This window comes from Parasteatoda tepidariorum, chromosome 5 (genome assembly GCF_982258835.1).
Source record: "Parasteatoda tepidariorum strain Cologne lab strain chromosome 5, Ptep-v5.0, whole genome shotgun sequence".
Taxonomy (NCBI): Eukaryota; Metazoa; Arthropoda; class Arachnida; order Araneae; family Theridiidae; genus Parasteatoda; species Parasteatoda tepidariorum.
This window is the reverse complement of record NC_141759.1, coordinates 62,282,900-62,304,739: the sequence shown is the minus strand read 5'-3', so window position 1 is coordinate 62,304,739 and position 21,840 is coordinate 62,282,900. Positions and strand designations below refer to the sequence as shown.

General features: G+C 31.9%; 1 protein-coding gene across 2 annotated transcripts in view; it reads right to left on the bottom strand.

Moving 5' to 3' along the window:
* The window catches only part of LOC122271033 (putative serine/threonine-protein kinase DDB_G0277449), a 116,600-nt gene that overhangs the window by 2,699 nt on the left and 92,061 nt on the right, over window positions 1-21,840 (bottom strand). The window contains exons 1-8 of one of the 2 annotated variants that reach the window (XM_043050815.3): window positions 15,805-15,942; window positions 13,348-13,491; window positions 11,636-11,730; window positions 9,648-9,784; window positions 9,471-9,556; window positions 8,488-8,563; window positions 5,246-5,377; window positions 1,234-1,313 (exon numbers count right to left, since the gene is read on the bottom strand). In XM_043050815.3, the coding sequence (XP_042906749.2) occupies window positions 1,234-1,313; window positions 5,246-5,377; window positions 8,488-8,563; window positions 9,471-9,556; window positions 9,648-9,784; window positions 11,636-11,730; window positions 13,348-13,491; window positions 15,805-15,813 (759 nt within the window). In that variant the 5' untranslated portion in view covers window positions 15,814-15,942. Of the gene's footprint in view, window positions 1-1,233; window positions 1,314-5,245; window positions 5,378-8,487; window positions 8,564-9,470; window positions 9,557-9,647; window positions 9,785-11,635; window positions 11,731-13,347; window positions 13,492-15,804; window positions 15,943-21,840 lie in introns of those variants that run through there. The other variant, XM_087164075.1, reaches the window with a different exon arrangement.

The window sequence follows — 21,840 nt, the reverse complement described above, 5'->3', positions numbered from 1 at the left end:
GAAAGAGATGCAATTTAAAAAGATTTTACTTATCTTTTTATATTATTTCATTGTCTAAATTTTCTTTCTTAATTCATTATTTAAACGAAACCCGTTCACATAATTAATAATTCACTTCCTGTTTTGAAAATAGGTTAAAGATTGCTGAGTTAACAATATTAAATATTTTTCTTAAGGAGGCATGAGATTCTGTGAAATCTTTTGACCTATATTTTGAACTTATTATAATCAATAATGTATTCTTTTTGTATGTGACATAAGAGATCTTGCGCATTCCCTAGCATAAAATTCAAACACATTGATTATTATGTATGATTTAATGCGCTCCCTATATTCCTGTATGTTTAAATAAAGAGCGTCTTATTTCCTGCCACTCTATCATGAACACCCTGTCACATATTTATAACCCTGAGATAAACTAGTTATTTTTAAATTCCTTCTATTAGTTCACACTTTCCCTTGTTAAAATTTGAATAAAATACTTTTTATTCTTCTACTGAAGTGCAAATACATTTTTTTAAACTCGTAGTGAATGATGTTTGATGTTAATATAGTTTTTTCAAATATTAATTCATTAATTAAATTTAATTAATTCAATTTAGTTTTATATGAGATCATTTAATAAGAAGTAACTGAAATAAAAATTTTCTTTGATGACCTATTGACTTAATTTTTTTTTTAATATTACTTGTTCCTCCTTTTGTGCTCTTTCATTTCTATTCTAAACTTTTTTTTTAATGGCGGGCACTTGGGGGTTGTCCCATTGGCCACAGAACTGCTTTTCTCTTCTCGTTACCCAGTGGGCACCTGTGGCGAAACCACGGCGGTGGAGCAGCATCGCCCACGTCACACAACCACAAACCCGTTTATAGGGCGGGTCACATTCACACACAAAGGAGAAAGGACATAGAACACAGAGAGAAAGAAAGAAACATCCATGCCCTGAGCAGGATTCGAACCCGCGACTAGCGACTCCGCAGGCACTCTAACCACTCGGCCACCAGGTCGGCTCTATTCTAAACTTAGTTAATATCATTTATTTGTATATTGATTATTTAATGTAACGTGTAATATACATGTTGTCATTATATGTTACATATAATGTGCCATTGAATTCTGCAACCAAAAGAACTTGCATGTAGAGGCTCTACATGCAATTTGAAAATAAAAATTTATTGACTCATTCTAAAAATAACAAAAATGATTCTTAATTTCAAAAAAAATTGCACATACCTTGTTCAGAAACTTTGCCAATACTCCTTTCAAATTTTTGGAAAATACTTTTGGCATATAATATGTGCTTGCCATCATTACTACAAATCAATACGACACAATTAAAATGTAATAAAATATTTTCACTGTAGATTGTCACAGTAATAAAAATATTTTTTTTCTGCTAATGATGGTAAATAACTGATTCTTCAATCACACCAATTTAAGAAAAATTTACAGTGTAAGCAGGGATGAGATTTTTCCGCTTTTTAGCTGATTTCCGCATTTTTCACTTTTATCTCTTGAATTTCAGCTTTTTTATCAAAAATTCAGATTTTTCTAAAAATTTCACTTTTTTTTTTATAAGTATTCCGCTTTTTCAGAAAATTCACCCATTTTCAAAGAGAAACAGAAAATTCAAACTACATAGCTACCAATCTTTTCTCATTTTTACTTATTTTAGCTATTTTCTCCCCTTTTACTCGCAGCAGATAAGATTTTCCGAATTTTTTACCCGCCCTCCAGATAGATCCGATTTTTGTAGTTCAAACGACGCTGTTTCTGACAAGCCTTTTAGAGGTCCCGAGCCTGGAATCTGCCAATATCTCGATTCTTATTCACACGATTTTAATATCAAACATAGCTTTTCATATTTGCGTGTTGAGATTCTTATTCACGCGATTTGAATATTGTACGTTGTGATTCGTATTTACGCCTTTTTAAAAACCTATGAAGCGATTCGTATTCACGCAAGTTTAAAATTCAATGTCTTGATTTGCTCATGCTGTTTATAATATCAAACATTGATTTTCATATATACGTGATTTTAAAATAAGGCATTGGGATTCGCAATCACGCATTCTAAAAATTATGCATCATAATTCTTATTTATGCGATCTAAAAATTACGCATCATGATTCGTATTTACGCGATCTAAAAATTATGAATCGGGATTTGTATTTACGCGTTTTAAAAATTCTATATCCCAGTTTGTATTTTCTAATTTTCAAAATCGTATATTTAGTTTCATATTCATGTGATTTCAAAATCCATAATTGTTATTCATATTCACGCAATTTTAAGATCAACTAAAATACCAATTTTTTTATGTTAAGGAGTTACTATATATTTCTACTTCACTGTTATTGATATGTTTCAAAGGGCTGTAGTTAGGTTAGACTATAACATGAACATAATGATTTGGTCCATTGTTAAAGTTTTTTTTCCCCAATATAATTTAAAAAGTAAAATTACTGATATATTTGCTATAAATCACATAACAGTATTTATTAAAAGAAATGAAATATTAATGTATATTCTCAGTAGTTTTAATTTGCTAAACCAAGTAGTTTTTCAAGTAATAATTGTCTCTTATGTGAACTGAGGAAAAATATAATTTCCAGCTTTATTTTTTCAATTGGTAATTTTTATTTTCACTAAATATTAGGTATCAATGTTGTCGTTTTTATAATAATAGATTAGTACGCAATTGTATGTCAACACATTATTTATTACCTTAAACTGTCTGGAATTTATTATTAAAGGGCTGCGCTTGCGTAAAATTTACAATCGTGGAAATTCAGCTTTTTTGCCTTTTGGCTAATCTCATCCCTGTGTAAGGAATAGCACTGGTATAAATATTTCGTATGTTAAAAAAATATTCCTGGACCCACTTTTTTGTACAGAAACAAATTGGTGTGGTAAATCATTAGAATTTTCAAAATTTTGTTTCATTTTGAAAACTCTTTAAAAACTCTCCCCAAAATCTGTCACAAAGTAAAATTTCATTTGTAATGGTTGTTAAAATCAATTTTTTCTAATTTAGTAAATCGAATATTGAAACATAAATTTCGCTATTTAAAAAAAAATTATAATTCCTCACAAAGCGGAACAAATTGGCATTTCAGGATTTGGCATACTTACGTTAGTGATCCCTATAAACACACATAAATTTATCCTTTCTACATAAACCTAAATACTTATTGGATCTCTGATTAAGTGAGAATATTTTAATGTCCTTAAAAATTAAAAAAAAGGTAAGGGTTTGGTTAGTAACGTACGTAGATCAACGAAACGTTACAAACAGAACTAAATTCTGGTTCATTTTATGTTCTCTAGCTTTGGAAAAAATCGAGATCTATTGATTTTAGCTTGTTCTAAGTCGGACGAAATTTGGGATCTTAATTTTACTAACGGTGAAATAATTGTGCTTGAATCATTTAATAGAGCAGTAACGATTTGAATCTGCATGAATGTAAAATCGTAGCAGAAATTAGTTGATAAAACTTTAAATTAAATTTACAAAACTTTAAATGAATAAAAAATTTGAAAATATTTTATATTTTTCAAGGAAACCAGATGGTTTTGCACCCTGCTCTATCCACTTACTAACTTTGCTTTAAAAAAATATTGATATTATACTCGATATTTTTTCCAAAAAAATATTAATTTCGATTAGAAAGAATATATATATCTATATATATTATAATTCCATACAAGAACATTTTGAGATTAATATGTTAATCGTAACGAAATGTAAAATTACCAGAATTTTAGGAAAAGAATAGTGAAACTTGTGAATATAGATCGTGATGCACAATAAGAAACAATAAATGAGAAGTAATTTTGCTTGTAAACAATGTGTAAAGATAGCCTTTTATCTTATCATTAAACTTATACCATTGATTTTCCAAATCAGAAAGTGTTTTTATCCGGGTCTGGTGTCTTTTATATTTTTAAAAACTGCAATATCAATGTTAAGATTCATATCTGTCAACATCTCATGTCTATTTATTAATTTTTTTACATATTTTATGCATATTTTGTTTTTACATATGTTGTAAAATATGATCTTAAAATTCTGTAACCAAATTTATGAATTCTGTGTTTATAACTACAAAAAAAACTCGATTAAAAATGAGCAAATAGTAGTAGTAGTAGTTAATTTACGTCACACTAGAGCTGCACAATGGGCTATTGGCGACGATCTGGGAAACATCCCTGAGGATGATCCGAAGACAAGCCATCACAATTTTGATCCTCTGCAGAGGAGATGGCGCCCCTGCTTCGGTAGCCCAACGACCTGCACGCGAAGTCGAGCACTTTACGATAGAAAAATGAGCAAATAAACGAACACATAATGCTCAAGAGTAAAAGCTCTCCCGTGAAGTCCTTTCTTGACCACACGCAAATCTTAAATGTTACCCACATTTATGTAAGCAAAGCCTTTTTATTATTGTTATTATTATCTTATTTTTAGAAAATAGAAGCCGCACTACAAGTTATTAGTGGGGAAATAGCTTCCCATCCTCATTTTTTGAAGTTGGTGGGATGGGAAGTATATACAGAAGAGCCATTACATTATGACCACCCTCCATCTATAACAATGGGCTCGCCCAGGTTTTCATGGTTTCTCGCCCAGGAACAATGTTTTTATGGGGCACATTAGGACCCATAATCCTCATAGAACAATCTCTGACGTCTGTAAGCTACTTGAACATAGTTGCAGACCAAGTTCACCCATTCATGGCAACAGTTTTTCCTTAGGGGGATGGTGTTTACCAACAGGATAATGCACCATGTCATAAGGGTCGAATCGTCATGGATTGGTTCGAGGAACATTCCAGTAATTTTCAAGTCATGTCTTGGCCTCCAAATGCACCTGCCCTTAATCCAATAGAGCATTTGTGGTCCTACTTGGAAAACCAAATTCGTGCTGCCACGGTGCCCCCTCGCAATGTGAGGGAATTGCAGGACCAGTTGGTGAGCGCTTGGTACCAGATACCTCAGACTACCTATCAGCACCTTGTGGAATCAATGCCACGGCGGGTGCTAGCAGTTTTGAGGGCTGAAGGTGGTCATAATGTAATGGCTCTTCGGTGTACTGCCTTATAAGGGATTAAGGAATTTTTCAACCTATGTTTATCTCTGGTTTATTTCAAAGTAGGTTTCTCCACATTTCGTATCAAAATCTGCTTATGTCAAACCAGACATAATGTCTTAATATTATTTTAGCTGTTTGTGCTGTACTCACCGGCTACTTTCCCGAAATCATCCAGCTTTTGAAAATCAACGTTATGTCTCAAACAATGCAGTTCAACTGGAGTCATACCCACAACCATTTCATATAGGCAAATACCGAGGGAAAACCAGTCAGCATTTGTATCTGAAATTATAGTAATTTACATCAGGCATGTACCTCTATTGCAATGCATTTTCATTTATTCAGTTCACCGCAATATTTGTGTGTGAACAAGGCCTGATTATCGTCTAGGGCCCACAATTTCTGGGGGGCCTCAAAAATTAGTAAAAAGTTTAATGAAAGGTGGGCTAGCTTTGTGTTGACTTAAGTATTAAATAAAAAACAGTGTTACAACAAACAGTATTAAATAAAAATCAGTGACTTGTAGCAAAAATCACTGATTTCCATTGTTTGTGGCCACCAAACTATTTTTATTTTGATATAGCATTGTTTTGTTGTTTTATATTTTGCTTTAATTTATAGATACGTAAAATTTATCTTGGAAAAATAATCTTCAATTGTCTGCTTTCAAAATTTCTCAGAATGTTCTTCTTGAATCATGCAGTTCAATAGATTCTTTTTCATTGTTAGGACTACTCTTCAGTAATTTAATTTCAAAATATCTTGTAAGGGACCCGGAAAATTTGGTGGACCTGAATTTGTCTTGATCGGTCCCTGTGTGTGAAGTGCTACTAGAAATATGAAATCGTTATTGTTTGCTTATTCATAAAGTGAAATAGCCGCCATCACCGACAAAATAATAGAATTAGAAATATTTCGTTAGAAAAATGAGAAAAAAAGACAAGTTTTCATTCAGCAATTTTTTTATTTTTACCTTCTTTCTAATATTAATGTGACGGAAACTCCCAGAAAAGAGACAGTAAGTGCTAGGAATTTAGTGTTTTACATTTTATTTTTTGTTAACCGTAAGATTTTGTTAATAATGAGAACGATGAAATATGTAGAGTTAATGTTCCCAACGTTTGTGTTGGATTAAAAGGATTGAATTCAAGTGTAAGATTATTTCATGAAAGTTTTCGGGAAAAGTAAAGCAGTGGCAACCTTGAACAGGAAAAATCTGGATTAGAGCATTCTGCGTGGCAGGAAGGTATAAAATATGTGTCATATGCTCCAAAGGTAATATTCAATCCATTCGGCACCAATTCTTCAATACTGCCGTGCAATAGAAAAATCAACTTAAGCGACAAAAAGCTCAAAATTGAGATTTTTATATATTTGTCATGTATATTTATATATATATTGTCTTATATATTTATATATCTGACAAATATATTTTTATATATTAATATTATATATTTATATTAATTAATATTATATATTTAGACATAAATAAATGTTTTATTATAGTTTTTTGAAATTATATTTTAGCATTAGCAATAGAAAGAAAATAGTTTTGAGGCTACTTTTCTCGAAATCTGCCGTGAAACATTTAAATTGTTTTATCATTTGGGCGGCAGAACACGGTTTGTTTAAGGAAAGAACTCCCCTTCCCAAAGCGTCTAAGGCCACCCGCTACTATGGAAATATGAAATAATACATCTCTCTATCACCTGTTTTGAATAGTGATTCATCACCCCCACTTGAAAAAGTGAAACCATAGCCACTGCTCTAGACGAATGGCGAGGGACAGTTCTTTCCATAGACACTTTTATATTATATAGACGACTAGAAATGGGCGGAGCCTTATTTCTGTAAATATTTTTTTAACGACAGCCACTGAACTTTCGTTCTTGACCTAGGAAGTTTCCGGAAGTATTACTCATTTAACGTTACCCAGTGGGCACCTGTGAACCTAAGTCACGGAGGCGAGCAACATTACCCACGCCACACTGCCACAGATACCCGTTTTATAGCGTGGGCCACATTCACACATCACACAATAGAGAACAATACACAGAGAAACATCCATACCCAGAGCGGGATTCGAACCCTCAGCCATTAGCTTCGCAGTCAGGCATGCTGACCACTCGGCCACCTGACCGGCTTTTTGTAAATATTTGCAGCAGCAGTTTATGTGTATTAACCGTCGTTGAACAGCCGACCTAATTTCTAGGTTTACGACTTCTAATGTTCAACTCCGTAGTCTTGTAATTTTGAACCCAATCCAAAAGACAAGGGAACTCCTGGATCAAGTATTGGGAGAAATTTTGCCTTCATGGAGGACTTTTTGATGGAACTAACCCGCATTTACGTTACATGGAGAGAAAGACCAAGAGAACCTTTCGCGGTTGGCCTGACGGCAAGGGGACTCTAACCCATGATCCATTTACCACTGAGGATATTTCATGTCGGTGCAAGCCGGATGCGGAATTCGTATCGACTGAGATTCGAACCAATACCTCCTAGAAAAGAGAAGGTCTTAGCACGGGTTACCATAAACAAGAAATTTGATCCTTTAGTAGTCCAAACGTAATGACATCTCTCGTATTTTCCACCACTGCGCAACTTAGTAGCCCAAACGTGGTGACATCTTTCTTCTTTTTCATCGACAGCGCAGTTTATGTTTGTCACGTAGGACTACTAAATTAATCCGTGCTGAGGCCTTCGTTCTTCTAGGAGGTGCTGTTCGAACCCGGGTCACCTCATTGGAAGGTGAACGCTCTATCCCTTGAGCCATCGTGGCTCAGCAGTTGTTATAATATTTGCAGTTATTCGAAGTCAGGAAAAAGGTTTAACCGGTTCCGTTACATAACAAGTGGAGAAGAACAAGCACGCTTCAAAACCGGTGTATTGATTTCAAACAAAGTTGAGATGAATATTTGCATTTTGGCTGTTGGCTTGGTTTACGGCTAACTTTATTTTGTCACAAAATGAAAAGATGACTAATTGTCCATTGTTGGAAACCTGCCCAAGTTTCAAAACAATAAAATCTGCTGATCAATTATTGAATTATATCATTTTTAGAATTTATTGTCTAGAAACAAAATTTAGACAGAGTGATGTTACATAAATACCACCCTTAGTGTTTGTTTTTAGGATTCTTACCCAAGTGATATGCCCCCAGTGGTCACAAATTTAGCTTTAAGCTAGAAGAACGTACGTTACCCAGTGGCAGTAACAGTCGTAGAATTAAAATTAAAGAACTGTGGATACAAAACATTTTTAATTAAAAGCAAACTTCCTCTATTTATATTTTCATATAAATTTCGCTATTTATATATAAATTTGTGACGACTGATGTGAACATATCTTAGGCTTCTAAAATAAGAAATGTTTTAAAAAGCTTTCCTTACCGCATGTACAATCTGAAAAAGCTTCTGGAGCTTGATAGAGAATGTGGCCATGCCAAATTTGAGTGTTGTTTTCCATCTAAAAATTTAAAGTAATTTTGATTATTGATTATAGTTGATACTTCTTACAATTTAATGGGCTTTAACAAACTTGTGATTTTTAAAGACTGGCTGTAGTATACAAGTTTTAGTTTATAGTATACAAGAAACTAATCATCCTTCAAAGACTTGTTTACTAATTCAAAAAATTAAAAGCAAAATTATGATTCTGAAAATATAAAATTTTGTTTTTGATTCATATTATCTACATGCATTTGCTTCACAGGATATAAAGTGGAAAAGTAAGTCCTTTTTGTTTCAATATTTTTACCGTATAAATAAAATTTTAAAAACTGATATGTACAGTAAAAATACGATTTTTACAAAATTCGATTTTTTAGGAGCCATTCGACAGATTTCGCTCAAATTTTGCATTTTCCCATTTAAAATTGCATTCTTCAAAATGATGTGAAGAATTTTATACCTTACAGTTCAAAATTGTTTCAACTTTTATTAATTAAAATAATAAATGTTTTGTAAAGGATATATTTTGCATGGAATTTTATAATTGTGTGCAAAAAGTTTTCAATTCACTTAAAAAGTTCTTGAGGTATTGCGAAATACGCAAAACAATAAAATTAACATTAAGGGGTCCGAACTTTGAACAGTTCTCTTGACCAAATAATTGAGACCATATTTCTCAAATTGCACTACGGGGGTCAGAATTCCGAATCTGTTGGGGGGGGGGGAAAGTATATTTTTTCAGAGAAAGTACGTTTTTGTGTCTGATTTCATAACTTAAAATATCGTCTGCATTAATTAATTAGCCTATTTGAGGTCACTCCTTCAAATCTTTTGAAATTGAGTCTCAGAACGTAGAGATCCGATCATTTGATCAAAAGTTATTCAGGGTGATCCGTTTTCTATTTAGCGTACTGTATACTTACCACAGAGTACTGGAAATTAGATAATTTTGCTTTTCCGTCACGACTTAGGAAGATGTTTTTGTTACTGATATCTCGGTGAAATATATCTGAAACGAAAAAATTCTGTATTAGTGTAGAAGTACAAGTATTTTAATCAATGTCATCTTTCAAAAATAATATATAATTTTGATTAATTACTTTTTTCATGAATGAAATGGATGGCTAATGCAATTTGTGACGTCAATATCTTAGCAACTGTAGAATGTAGCTTTTTGTGGACTTTAATGAAGGACCAGATGCTGCCTTTCGGAAAGTATTCAAATATGTAGAATATCCTGCAAAAGTTAAATTTAATTATCAATTTTAAGTCATTTAAACGTGAATAATGTTACTCGCAACCAGGGGCGTAGTGAGCTGGAGGCAGTCTGCTGCTCCACAGTTATAGAGGAATGCTATAGTCGGCCTATCGACATATTAACCTTTTGACTTTTTTTCAGGGGGCTTTTGTTTCTGTTATTATTATTTATTTATTTTTGTTAATTAACAAGCAGGCCGACAGAAAAAATATTTAACCTATTGACGAATTTCTTTTCGCTTTTCTCTGCCAAAGCTGCATTAAAAAATAAAAATTTGAAATAGGTAAATCGATAGAATCTTTTCGGTCGAAATATGTTCCTGATCATTTTTTTTTTTTTTTTAAAGCTAGCTGACCGACTGAAGAAAATATTTTACCATTATTATTTTTCCTGATACCTAAGTTTATATTGTAACCGTTTTTTTTTCTTTATTATTGTTATGGAAAATTATCTATTATGACTTTTTTTGCTTCCGAATTTGATTGGATTGATGCGTATAAACAGAACTGCTCTATAAATTCGATTTTGTGGTTTTACGAATTAAGAGTTTTTGTGAAGGGATCGATATTTCCGTCGTCATAACTAAAAATAGCATTTAACTTTAATTCTTTGAATCACATTAATTTATTGAGAAAACGAAGTATTTTTTTAGCCAAATATATATATATATATATATATATATATATATATATATATATATATATATATATATATATATATATATATATATATATATATATATATATATATATATATAATACAAAAATTATGAATACTTTTGTATTAATAAAAGAATTAAAACTCTTTCGGTTTCTTAAAATGTCTTTGTTAAAGAGTAAGAGTAGAGAAATTCTATTTTGGGAATTCAAGGCTGAAAACATACCATAGATTTACAGGTTCGAATCCTGTCGACTTATAATAACAGGGCTGCATCCCTGTTATCATTGTTGTATTCATCTTTAATAATGCAGTCATAAGCCATGAAACGTTCTAAAAAGCTTTATTTAAAGATAGGCTGATGGTTATAACAGTTCACATCCCCACTTCACAAGGGGGGAACTCCGGATTGTTCCGACAGATGTTTTATGGAACACGTTATTCAGCAAGAGGCCTGCGAAAACCATCGGTTTTGCATCAAATACTACAGAGAATGATGTAATTAGGTTCCAGTCGTACATACCTTTGTAACTCTACGCATTATGGAATATCATTCACTGCTTCCTAATATGGAAGTGAAAGAGGGACAAGATTCTAAAAATAACTCCTCCTTTGAAATATAAATCTAATTACAATTCAATGGTATGTTTTCAGCCTTGAATTCCCAAAATAGAATATCTCTACTCTTACTCTTTAACAAAGACATTTTATGAAACCGAAAGAGTTTTAATTCTTTTATCAATACAAAAATATTTATAATTTTTGTATTACATATATATTTGGTTAAAAAAAAATACTTCGTTACATATAATATATATATATATTTGCATCGTTTACTGTATTTTGATGCATAAGTGCTCGAAGTTCTTAAGTGATCAGAAGGGGAAAACTCAAAAGTTTACTAACCAAATATTTTTTATTATAAATAATAATTTATCGTTTAAAATTAATAATTATAAAATGTGAAAGAATTTAAAATCTCCGAAGTTTTTTAAATAATCAGTTGTTTTAAAAGCGAATCTAAATCGAAGAGTTTTGAACCCCCCCCCCCTCCTCAGAATTTATCGTTCGCTATGGCCATGATTGCCTGTTGCGAATGCTCATTTATATAATTGCATTTATATTAATACATTTAATTGTAGCTTAAATAACAATTATTATTTTATCAATTACTTGTCTTCAACTGGAAACGAAGTAAAGAGTTGAACAATGTATGGGTGTCCAGATACTGACTTCCATATCGTCTGCTCTGATTGTTTTTTCTTTTCCTGTAGAAAAATTTTTAATTTGTTTTCGTTACCTCTAGTCACTCAAATTACAACTCGCTACATGGCGATGGCGAGTCAACTAAAAAAGTGGCAACTTACATTTAAAAAAAAAAAATTTAATCACTTAATGATAAAAGTACATTAGTGAAGAAAGACTCTGCAAAACAAAATTTTCATTCAAATATCCAATGTCTCCATTCAAAATTTTGATTCTTCAGAATTCATCAATTTGTGATGGACAGATTCATGTAGAAGGAGAGTTCTTTAACAATTCACTTATTTCAAAGTTGTAATGTATTTTTTTTTCCAATGCCCACCTGTGTTAACATCCGTCAATTCAGGCATATACAGGTCGATTTTTGTTGGCCACTCTTACAGGGGCACCATATTAGGTGGGCCAACGTCACTCCCACAATAAAGACAGATAGTACAGAGAATGAAAGAGCATCCATGCCTTGCCCGGGATTCGAACCCAGAACCTTTCTGGTGCAAAGACAGTTCCATGCCCTCTACACAGGTCGGTCGGCAGTTGTAATGTATACATTATCTTATTTTGTCTCCCCAAATATTTTTAAGTAAAATTCTTTAAAGTCAGTATGTTTAACTAAATTTTTTCATAGGTTTATATTATTTTTATTGTTGAATTAACTTTTCGTAGCTATAGATAACTTCAAATAAATAAATAAAAAAATTTTAATCTAAGCAAAAAGGTTTGTAAAAACTGAATATTGAATATAAATTGAATGAAAACTGAATGAAAACTGAATGAACTAACTGACCTATCTCTATTAGACTCATTAGGCTTGAAGAAAGAGTGGCTACTAAGTTATTGGAATCTACCGGCCACTGGCTACTAACTGAAACTTTAAATTTTCAGGTCTATTTTATTATGATTACTTAAATGTTTATAATTAACTAACATTTGTTTTAATGATTCTAAATTTTTAAGTCCGTAATGACCGTTCTATATATTTTAAATCCTTCCAAAAGATGAAGTAAAAAATGTATCTGGTTGCAGATTGAAAACTGATATTAAATCGAGAGAGAATAAAAAACACTATCGAAATCTGACGAACCTTTAGTAAGAAGAACAGGGGGGAAAAAAGCATCAAAACTAATTTAATTTTTTCTCTGTGTGTTTTAAATAAGTGTGTTAAATAATCAGCTTTAACTTTTCCGTATTTCTTCTGGCAATCAAACAGACTTTGATGTTGAAATGGTTCGGTAGAATTGAATACAGTTTTGCTTATTTGCATTCCCTAATGCGCATATTTATGTTGTTTCATTTTTACAAAGATTCTAAAAATACACAATTAAGACTGTCCTGAAACCCTTGCATATTAACAGTTTTCAGCACAGCTTGTGATTTTTCGAGTTGGATCCGAAAATGGACTGCCGTCATAGTAGCGGAAAATATTAAATGGATCACGCTGTTCACAAATATTTGAAGTAGTTTTATATGTAGAGGTTTGATATTTTTAAGTAATTAATTATCTATTTGCATTTGTTTTCGGAGATTTTTACATTAAATTAATATTTTTAATTTTTGCACGTATCCCACATAACAAATACTGTATAGACTTATCTATTATTTCAGATATTAATTAATCTATTTACCTTAGGCTTTGGGGATTCTTTTAGAACAGCAACTTTTTTAGTACGAGCATGTATCACCTTATGCATAATTCCAAATGATCCACTTTTCAGTGATTCTTCCATGACAATAACTTTTGATGTCCATTCAGTGTCCGATGATACGCCCTAGATTTTTAAAAGCATAAAGAATAAAATAAGAATAAAAAAATATTTTTTTAAAAAAAATCGTGTTTTATGAAGAATAAACAAAGACATGTATTACCTGATTAAAAAATTCGTACTCTTTAAAAATATACAAAAAAACGAAATGACAATCGACATGTTTCAAGCGCATCGAAAATAGGATCCCATTTTTAAGACTTGACAGACGTGACACTCCTATTTTTGATGCGCTTGAAACATGTTGACTGTTATTTCATTTTTTTGTACATTTTTGAATCGTATGAGGTTTTCAACCAGATAATATAGTGCGGCTTTCAGGAGAACTCCAGACACCCGCCTCGTGTCGTGGCTGGTACTATGGTTACGAGAGAAGTTCACTTCGAATAGGGGTGTGGGGTGCAGTGGCGTACGCAAGGGAGGGGTTTAGGGGTTTGAACACCCCCCTTGAGCTCAGACAAAATGGCAAAAATAAAAATTTTAGTAGAAATTATGCGGTATTATTTTTTAAGACTATATATTTTTATTTGCCTTATGCCTACCTTTTTTTCTCACGGTATTTCTCAGAATACTGAAAAAAAACATTTACTATAATAGGGTTGTACTTTTGAAACCAAATTCAACTAATACTGTTATGGACTGGTTCCTATCTGTTCTGCCAGTCGCGATAGTTTTCGAGACTGGCTGCCATTCGCGAGGTCTTTACGCGATGATTCTGGAATCTTAGACGTTCTGTCATCTTTGAGACAATTCGAGAATTTTGGAAATGCGGTGGAAAATTATATAAAACGGGGAACGGAGTACAATGTAAGTTTTTCTGTTGTACAGAAATGTGATACCGTTGAAGAAAACGTTTCTAGCATAACAAAATCTGATGAATGTAAAAGTGGCCCTCAAAGTGTTACTTCCCACCTATATGACATTGGACTTTTTTCAGAAGATATTACATGCGAGAAGATATTACATTATGTTCTTAAACTTAAATCAAAATTTAACTAAACAATGTTGTCTAAATAAAAAGTCAAAACTGTCTAGCTGTCTAAATAAGGGAAATAATAGTGCTTTATTACATACTCGAATTTCTTTTAGTAGCTTCAGAAAATTATGAACACCCCCCTTGAAAAAATTCTGCGTACGCCACTGGTGGGGTGAATAGTTTTGTCTTTATCTTCGCGTAGGTCATCGTGAGTAAACTAATCGACACCTTCTTTCCTCCATTTCACCCCCATTAGAAATGTGCTCTCGCTTGTTACCTTTGCAGCAAACAGCCCCAGACTTTCAGTCTGGAGGAGTTCTCCTTAAAACCGCACTATATCTTACCGCTTCAGTTTCTTGAGATTATTTATTTAAAGACATATTGTGTTTAGTGTCACTATGTATGCGTTTTGAGCGAAGTCTGGGAACAGCAGTATACAATACATTATTTCCACATTGATTTCAGTATTGCGAGACAAAATAATCGGACTCAATAACAGTATATCAATAAACTAACAAATAAGACAAAGTAAAATCTTGGTGGCTCTTCCACAAGGCTTGTGTCAAACTATTAAATACCCAAACATGAAGGTTGAAATTATTTTATCTCAATCAAATGGTTTATTAGATTCAAAGTAATTTTAAAAGAACATGCACAAATGTGCTAAATGTGCCTTGTAATATGTGTTAAATTCTGAAGATATTACTAATTTTGAGATCCCAAGATTACAAGTTGTTTTACATCTAGCAAAAAGGTTTAGTTGAATTACAATATAACCAGGGATCTACAAATACCAGTCGCGGTTGATATTTTGCATATTTTGACTGTTTTTGTGTACCAAAAATGTGATTTTATTTTTTCAAAAACTTAGTTTTTAAATGACGTCATCGTTTGCACTGGATTCTGTCTTTTAATCTTTTATTTATTTATTTTTTTTATGCATAGCACCCATGACCTTTTTTATACAGAAAAGCGTTATTAAATGACCACATTTTATTTACTTCCTTTCTTCTTCAATTAGAAACATTTCTAAAATAAACATGGCTGTCGATTTTTTATACATTTTTCCACAATTGAATTGAAAATTAATAAAAAATTATTCGACCACTATGGATCTTTTTGTCAGCGTATATGCCGTATGCTAATTTGAATATCCAGCTCTTTGCAAACTACCGACGACTTTTCATAGGCTTGCTGCAGTGAGCCATGCAGAAGCACTGTAAAAATGACGTCGACAGTTAAGAAAGAGCCGGATTTTCCAATTAACTTACGATTAGCAGGATTTCCTGTAACTTAATTTTTTTGAAACCAGAATAATGAAAATAAATTTACTCTTAACATACCTGAGACATTTTTATTTTTTAGTCTGCGCTTCCAAATTTATCCCAAAAGTATGCCAGATCGTCCTGCACTGTTTTATTTTGAATCTAAAGTCTTGTGTGAACTTTTCTTCTTAAAAAAAAGTTTATGAAAATATTTTTAGACAGTAAAACAATAACTCGCGAACGTAAGAATTGCAAAACTACGATGGAATCATCTGAATTAAATGGAATTTTATAAAGACTAGTATTACTAAAAAAATAGTTCCAGAAATTAGTATTTAGCACCTTTTGGGACACCTTAAATAAAGCGTATAACTTTTTTGAACATTAAAGGAAATCAAAAACAGCATATGGTGTAATGAATAAAGCAATATACGGCATAATGAACAATATGGTATAATGATTGCTGATCGAATGAGCTATACTTATTTTTATTTTAAATTGTTTAAAAACTTTCATATTTTAGATGACATCTCAGACAGTGAGAAACAGACGCCGGTCTATCAAGTAGAATAGCAAGGAAGAAGCCTCTTCTCACTGATGATCAAAAAAGAGGAAGATTAGCATTTGCCAACGCACATTGCATGATTGGGGTAGAGTCCTTTTCACGGACGAAAGCTGTATTCAATCAGATTATTCTAGTTGTATAAGGGTTTGGCGACCTGTTGTAATGCTTAATGACCCCTTATATTTCCAGAATATACACCGAAGTTGCCGTGTTTCGATACCTGTGTGGGGCTGCCTCTTCTCATCAGGACTTTGAGCTCTTCGTCGGATCGTCGGTAGTCTGGATACAGCTCGATCGTGATTTACTTGAGCATATTATGATTTCAGATGTCATGGAAATCATTTTAACGATGGCTGCTTTGTTTTCCAGCAAGATAACTCTAGGATACATCGTAGCAAGATCGTTAAAAAAACTGGTTAAACCAGCAGGCAGTTGAAACCATGGCATGGGCTAGTAATTCTCTGGACTTGATTCCCATTGAAAATGTATGATCTGAGTTGAAAAAGAAACTCATTCTCACTAGCACTCCATCATGTGATGAATTCTGGGGCAAATTCCAGGAAACTTGGGAGGAGCTGAAGAAAGATCGACTATTTGCGGCTTATCCGATTAGCAACATGCCAAATAGACTTACCGAAGTCGTCCACCGCCAAGGCCTCATGACCAAATGTTAATATGACCAAATTTCAATTATTATTTCAATAGGCAAAATAAAATATTTTATTTGAAATCTCTTTTTTTTATTCAACATTATTTCATTTTATGCTTTACAGAATATCAAAGTGGTGCGGAGATCAAGGAGGTATGTAAATAGAAAAATGTTTGAGTTTATTTATATTAAAATCCATAGTTTAAGTTCAGAACCTTATTTCATGGCACTTGTTAACCAAGGTACTGTAATGATATTGCCAGCATTTCAACCAAAAGAACTAATTCGTTCTGTTCAAAATTATCTCTCTAGCACACGACTTTTTTTTCTGAATGTAACATACCTCCTTTAACTACGTATCTGTACTCCTTCAACTACGATTAAAATGAAACTACGATTAAATGAAGCCGGTCAAGAATTTGCACTTCATGAGATTTGCAAATGATACTGAGTAAATTTGGTTTGCAGAAAAAAATATTGATATTATTTACACACTCATTTCTTTAGTTCATTAAAAAATATTTAAAAAAAAGGAAAACTTAGGTTTATAATACTCTTAATTAAACAAGAATAGCTTAATTAAACGGGATAGCCTGGTTTGGAGGGCACTGGGCCCATGTCCAAGAGGTCGTAAGTTCGATACCTGCCGGCTGAAGTAAATAGCGACTGATGCACGTTAAATCTGTAATACATTCCCATAACAAATCATATCTCTGGGGGTACTGATCCAGGAGTTTCTTTGTCGTCTGGATTGGTTTAAAATTAAGGGGCTATGGAGTTGAACATTAGTAGTCGTAAACTCAAACACTGGCATGGCTATTCAACGACGGATATAAAATAAATAGCTGTGTGTCCAGCTGCTGCCTTCCCAAAGGACAATGCTTCTTTGTTCCTTCAAACCAATTTTTGTATAAACACAAGTTACTTTTGTAGTATAAAGTGGTATCGGTTTAACGATAATCTGGTCTACCGTAAAGTGCTCGACTTCATACGCAGCTCATCGGGCTACCAAAGCGAGGGAACTATTCCTTCAGCAGAGGATTAAAATTGTGATGGCACTGTCTTCGAATCATCCTCGATGATGTTTTCCAGACTGTCACCATTAGCCCATTGTGCAGCACCAATACGACTTAATTAAAGTACTACTTCTGTTATGAAATCTTTTTCGTTACTTGGGTAAAAATTTCATAATTTCTTGTGATTTTTTTCCGTCGGGGCCAGATTTTTTTTCTCTTCATTGCTGAGCAACAGACTTCTCTGGAGAGAAATTTCCTGTTACTTTTCGTTTAACCGGGAGCAGCAAAAAGCGTAGACCTCAGTTAACTTTTTTTTTATTCCGTTTATTTTTTAAACACATAAAAATTAGATTAAATAACAGAAAAAAATTAGTCGAATTTATTTGAGCCTGGCTAACCGTAATTGAAAACTTTTGAAAAATAAAGTAAAAAAAATATAATAAATTCGTCAACTTTTTTTACTAGCGTTACAAAATGCATGTAAAGGATTAATCTTTTTAATGTGCTTTTCAATTTTGCATTTAGAACGATTGTTTCACTCTGCGGCCCTTTGCTATATTGGCCATTTGCTGAAATATCTCATTCAGTTTAAAATCTTTGGTCTAGGTAAGAAAATAAAATTTGTAGCCAATGCTTAGGGAAAAAAACGTTAATCTGGCGTATTACTGAGCAAGAAAGGAAAAGCAAATAAATTAAAATTCCTTCATTACTTAATTTTATTTTAAATATGAACTGAGAAATTAGAAGAAAGGTATTCGAAAGTATGAAAAATTTAGCTTTTTTGTCATTCATCACAATTTTTGAGGTTTATATTCCAATACTCTTGTTTAGTATAGATTTATGACATCTTGACATACACCTCTGACTTACTATGAATGACAATAGTACTGAGTCTTGTTTTTTTTCTGATTATCAATTGCTAAATACAATAAGAATATAGCCTAACATTAACATTATGCATAACAACATACTATTGATTATAAAAATTTTAGTTAATTAAATATGTAATTACACTGAATAAAAATCTAAAATAATCACTTATAATTGGCAATTGAAACAAGTACTACAAATTTTGATGACATCTTGAATTTCATTTTCTAATATTAAAGTGTAATTATTTAATTATTGAAATGTAAACAAACCTCTCGTTAAAAGAATTTTTGGTTTCAAAATATTGAACATCTGCTAAATTGACAAATTTCTATTTATTTTATGAATGCAAGTACAAGCTATTATTTGAGAATACTGATGAAAACCATACAAAAATATTTTTTTTTCTGATATAATAAAAAAGAATCTGTGACTAACTATAAACTGTTTATACTTTTACACGCAATGCATAATTAAGCCAAAATTAAAATTTTCGAAACAATGAACACATTTTATTTTTTAAGTAAACATGAAATTTTAAATAGAATGCAGCGTTCAAAATTTGCTTTTTAAATTATATCGATTTATTCAAAAGCTTGGGTATTGACATATTAATTATACATACATATGGATGGGGTTTTAAATATAAATATAAACAATAACAATCTCAAGCTTTTGACCTGCTCTACTTCCGGTTAGAAAGTTTACAGCTGCTTATTACAGTTTATAGTGCGAAGCGATATTTTCAAACAGATAATTTTGTCTTTAATAAGAGAAATAAATTGTATAATTTCTGAGCTCAAATCTGCTGTATTTCATCAGATATTGATTATATTTAGCAATTCTGGTGAGTTTGAAGAGAAAATTTGTTTTAAGATATATTGTTAAAAAGGCTGACATGGTGAACGGCAATGTGAGCCAATGCCTTCCTCTGAAGACTTCCGATTTATCTTTGATCTCCAATTCTTTTAATTAATTGCAAGAAATTCATACTCCACTGAGTCAGCGCATCTCAACCGCGGCCTTCCCTGCTTTCTTGTTTCAGTGGGTCTAAAAAGCAGTATCTTTTTTATTATATTGTCAACACTCATTCGAATCACGTGGGCCATCTGATTCATTCTATTTATTTTTGTGTATTTAATAATATCAGGTTGTTTATAAATCTTGTACAGTTCAAAGTTAAATCTCCTTCTCCAGTTATTGTTTTCATTTACACCACCAAGTATACGTCGCAAAATCTTTCTCTCAAATATTGCGATACAATTTTCCTCTAGTTTTGTCATTGCTCAGAAGCGTATGTCAAGACTGGCCGGACAAGAGTCTTGTAGATTAAGAACTTTGTTTTTCTAGAAAGAAACCTAGATTTAATAAATCTTCTCAGCCCATAGACAGCCCTATTTCAGTCAGTTTTTTTTATTTCAGGAGTCATTCTGTTCTCAATGGTAATAATTGATCCTAAGTAAGTAAAACTCTTTTCTGTTTCGAATCTATAAAAATTTATTTCAAGATAGAGGTCTGGGGCTCTGTTTCTTGTGAATAACATATATTTCGTTTTTTCTACATCTATGACTAAGCCCATTTGCCTCGCAGCCACCTCAAGGGCAAGAAATGCCACCTGCGTATTACAAAATTTTAAGAAGGCTTGTAACATTTCTTGAATAAGTTTAACATTTCTACTTTTAAGTTATGTGTTTTATTTTTCAATTATTTAATTTTAATATAAATCTATAATATAACGGTTTCCAGGATAAAACTCTAAAACAGAGCCCATCGTTTGATTAAGAAAAAGAGACACATTTTTAAAAAGTAATTTTCAAAACGAGCTTAATGAAAAAAAAAATAATTAATAGATTTAAATAAAAGCTACCTAAATAATCACATTAAATTCATGAGAGGTAACAAATTTTGCTTACAAAAGAGTAAAAAAAAGGAAAGGAAAGAAAAGAAAAAAGAAATCGATACTAGAATAGGTATGTATTACTCTTGGTAACTTGAATTTCTGTCTGAATTGACAATAAATTCCTCAAATGTCGGTTTCTCGGAGTGATCCGTTACTGTTACCGATCATCATAGTTACTAAATTGCAAGTTGTAATAATGACAAAGGAAGTAATACTTAACTGCATATTTATTCCTTTTTTACTAAGTATTAATAAAAATAAGAAATAATGAGAAAAGAGTTTGAAAGTAATATTATGAAAAACGAGCTTAACCTAAATTATAATTAGAAAAATTATTTATAAAGTAGACTTGAAATAATGAAAAAAGAATATATGTTGCTTAGTTTTTGAAATAAAAAAATATTAATCCACAATTTTATTAAAATAATGGCGATAAAAATAACATAAGTAGAAATTAAAAAAATTATAATAATATAGTGTTAAAACGTACATAAGAACAAGATAAATAAATAAAAATTCTAAAATGTCCATCCCATTATAAAAAAATTAAGTCTTTTTTTTACGAGAGTTTAGAGGCAACACTACCTACATAATTATCTGAAACAGCTTTTTTTATAACAAGATTTTGCTAATTTGGCTGAATTATGAAGTTTGGCAATGGCTGGTGTTTTCTACACTAGGGAACGCTGCAAGCTCGGTACCGCCTAAATTTCCGGGTTACTGTTTCCGTTGTATTTTAAAGTCATTTGACATCATTGTGTTTTGAGATTCTTGCAAACCATGTATTTGATTACTTATTACTTGTGCTTACAATGCTAACAATACTGGTGTTTACAATGCTAAAAGTGTTAACACTAACGTAAGATGGGGCACAGCTTGCAACAAGAACAAACAGTAATAAACTTATGGAAAGAGGCCATATCAAGACTGCCAAAAAAGCGAGTTATTCAAAATCTAGCAACCATGTCACCTTTTTTAACAATATATCTCTAAAAAACTAAAACAAATTTTCACTTCAAACTCACTAGAATTACATATTAGCATTAATATCTTATGAAATATGGCAGATTTGAGCTCAGTTCTTTTATTGAAAACAAAATTATCCGTTTGAAAA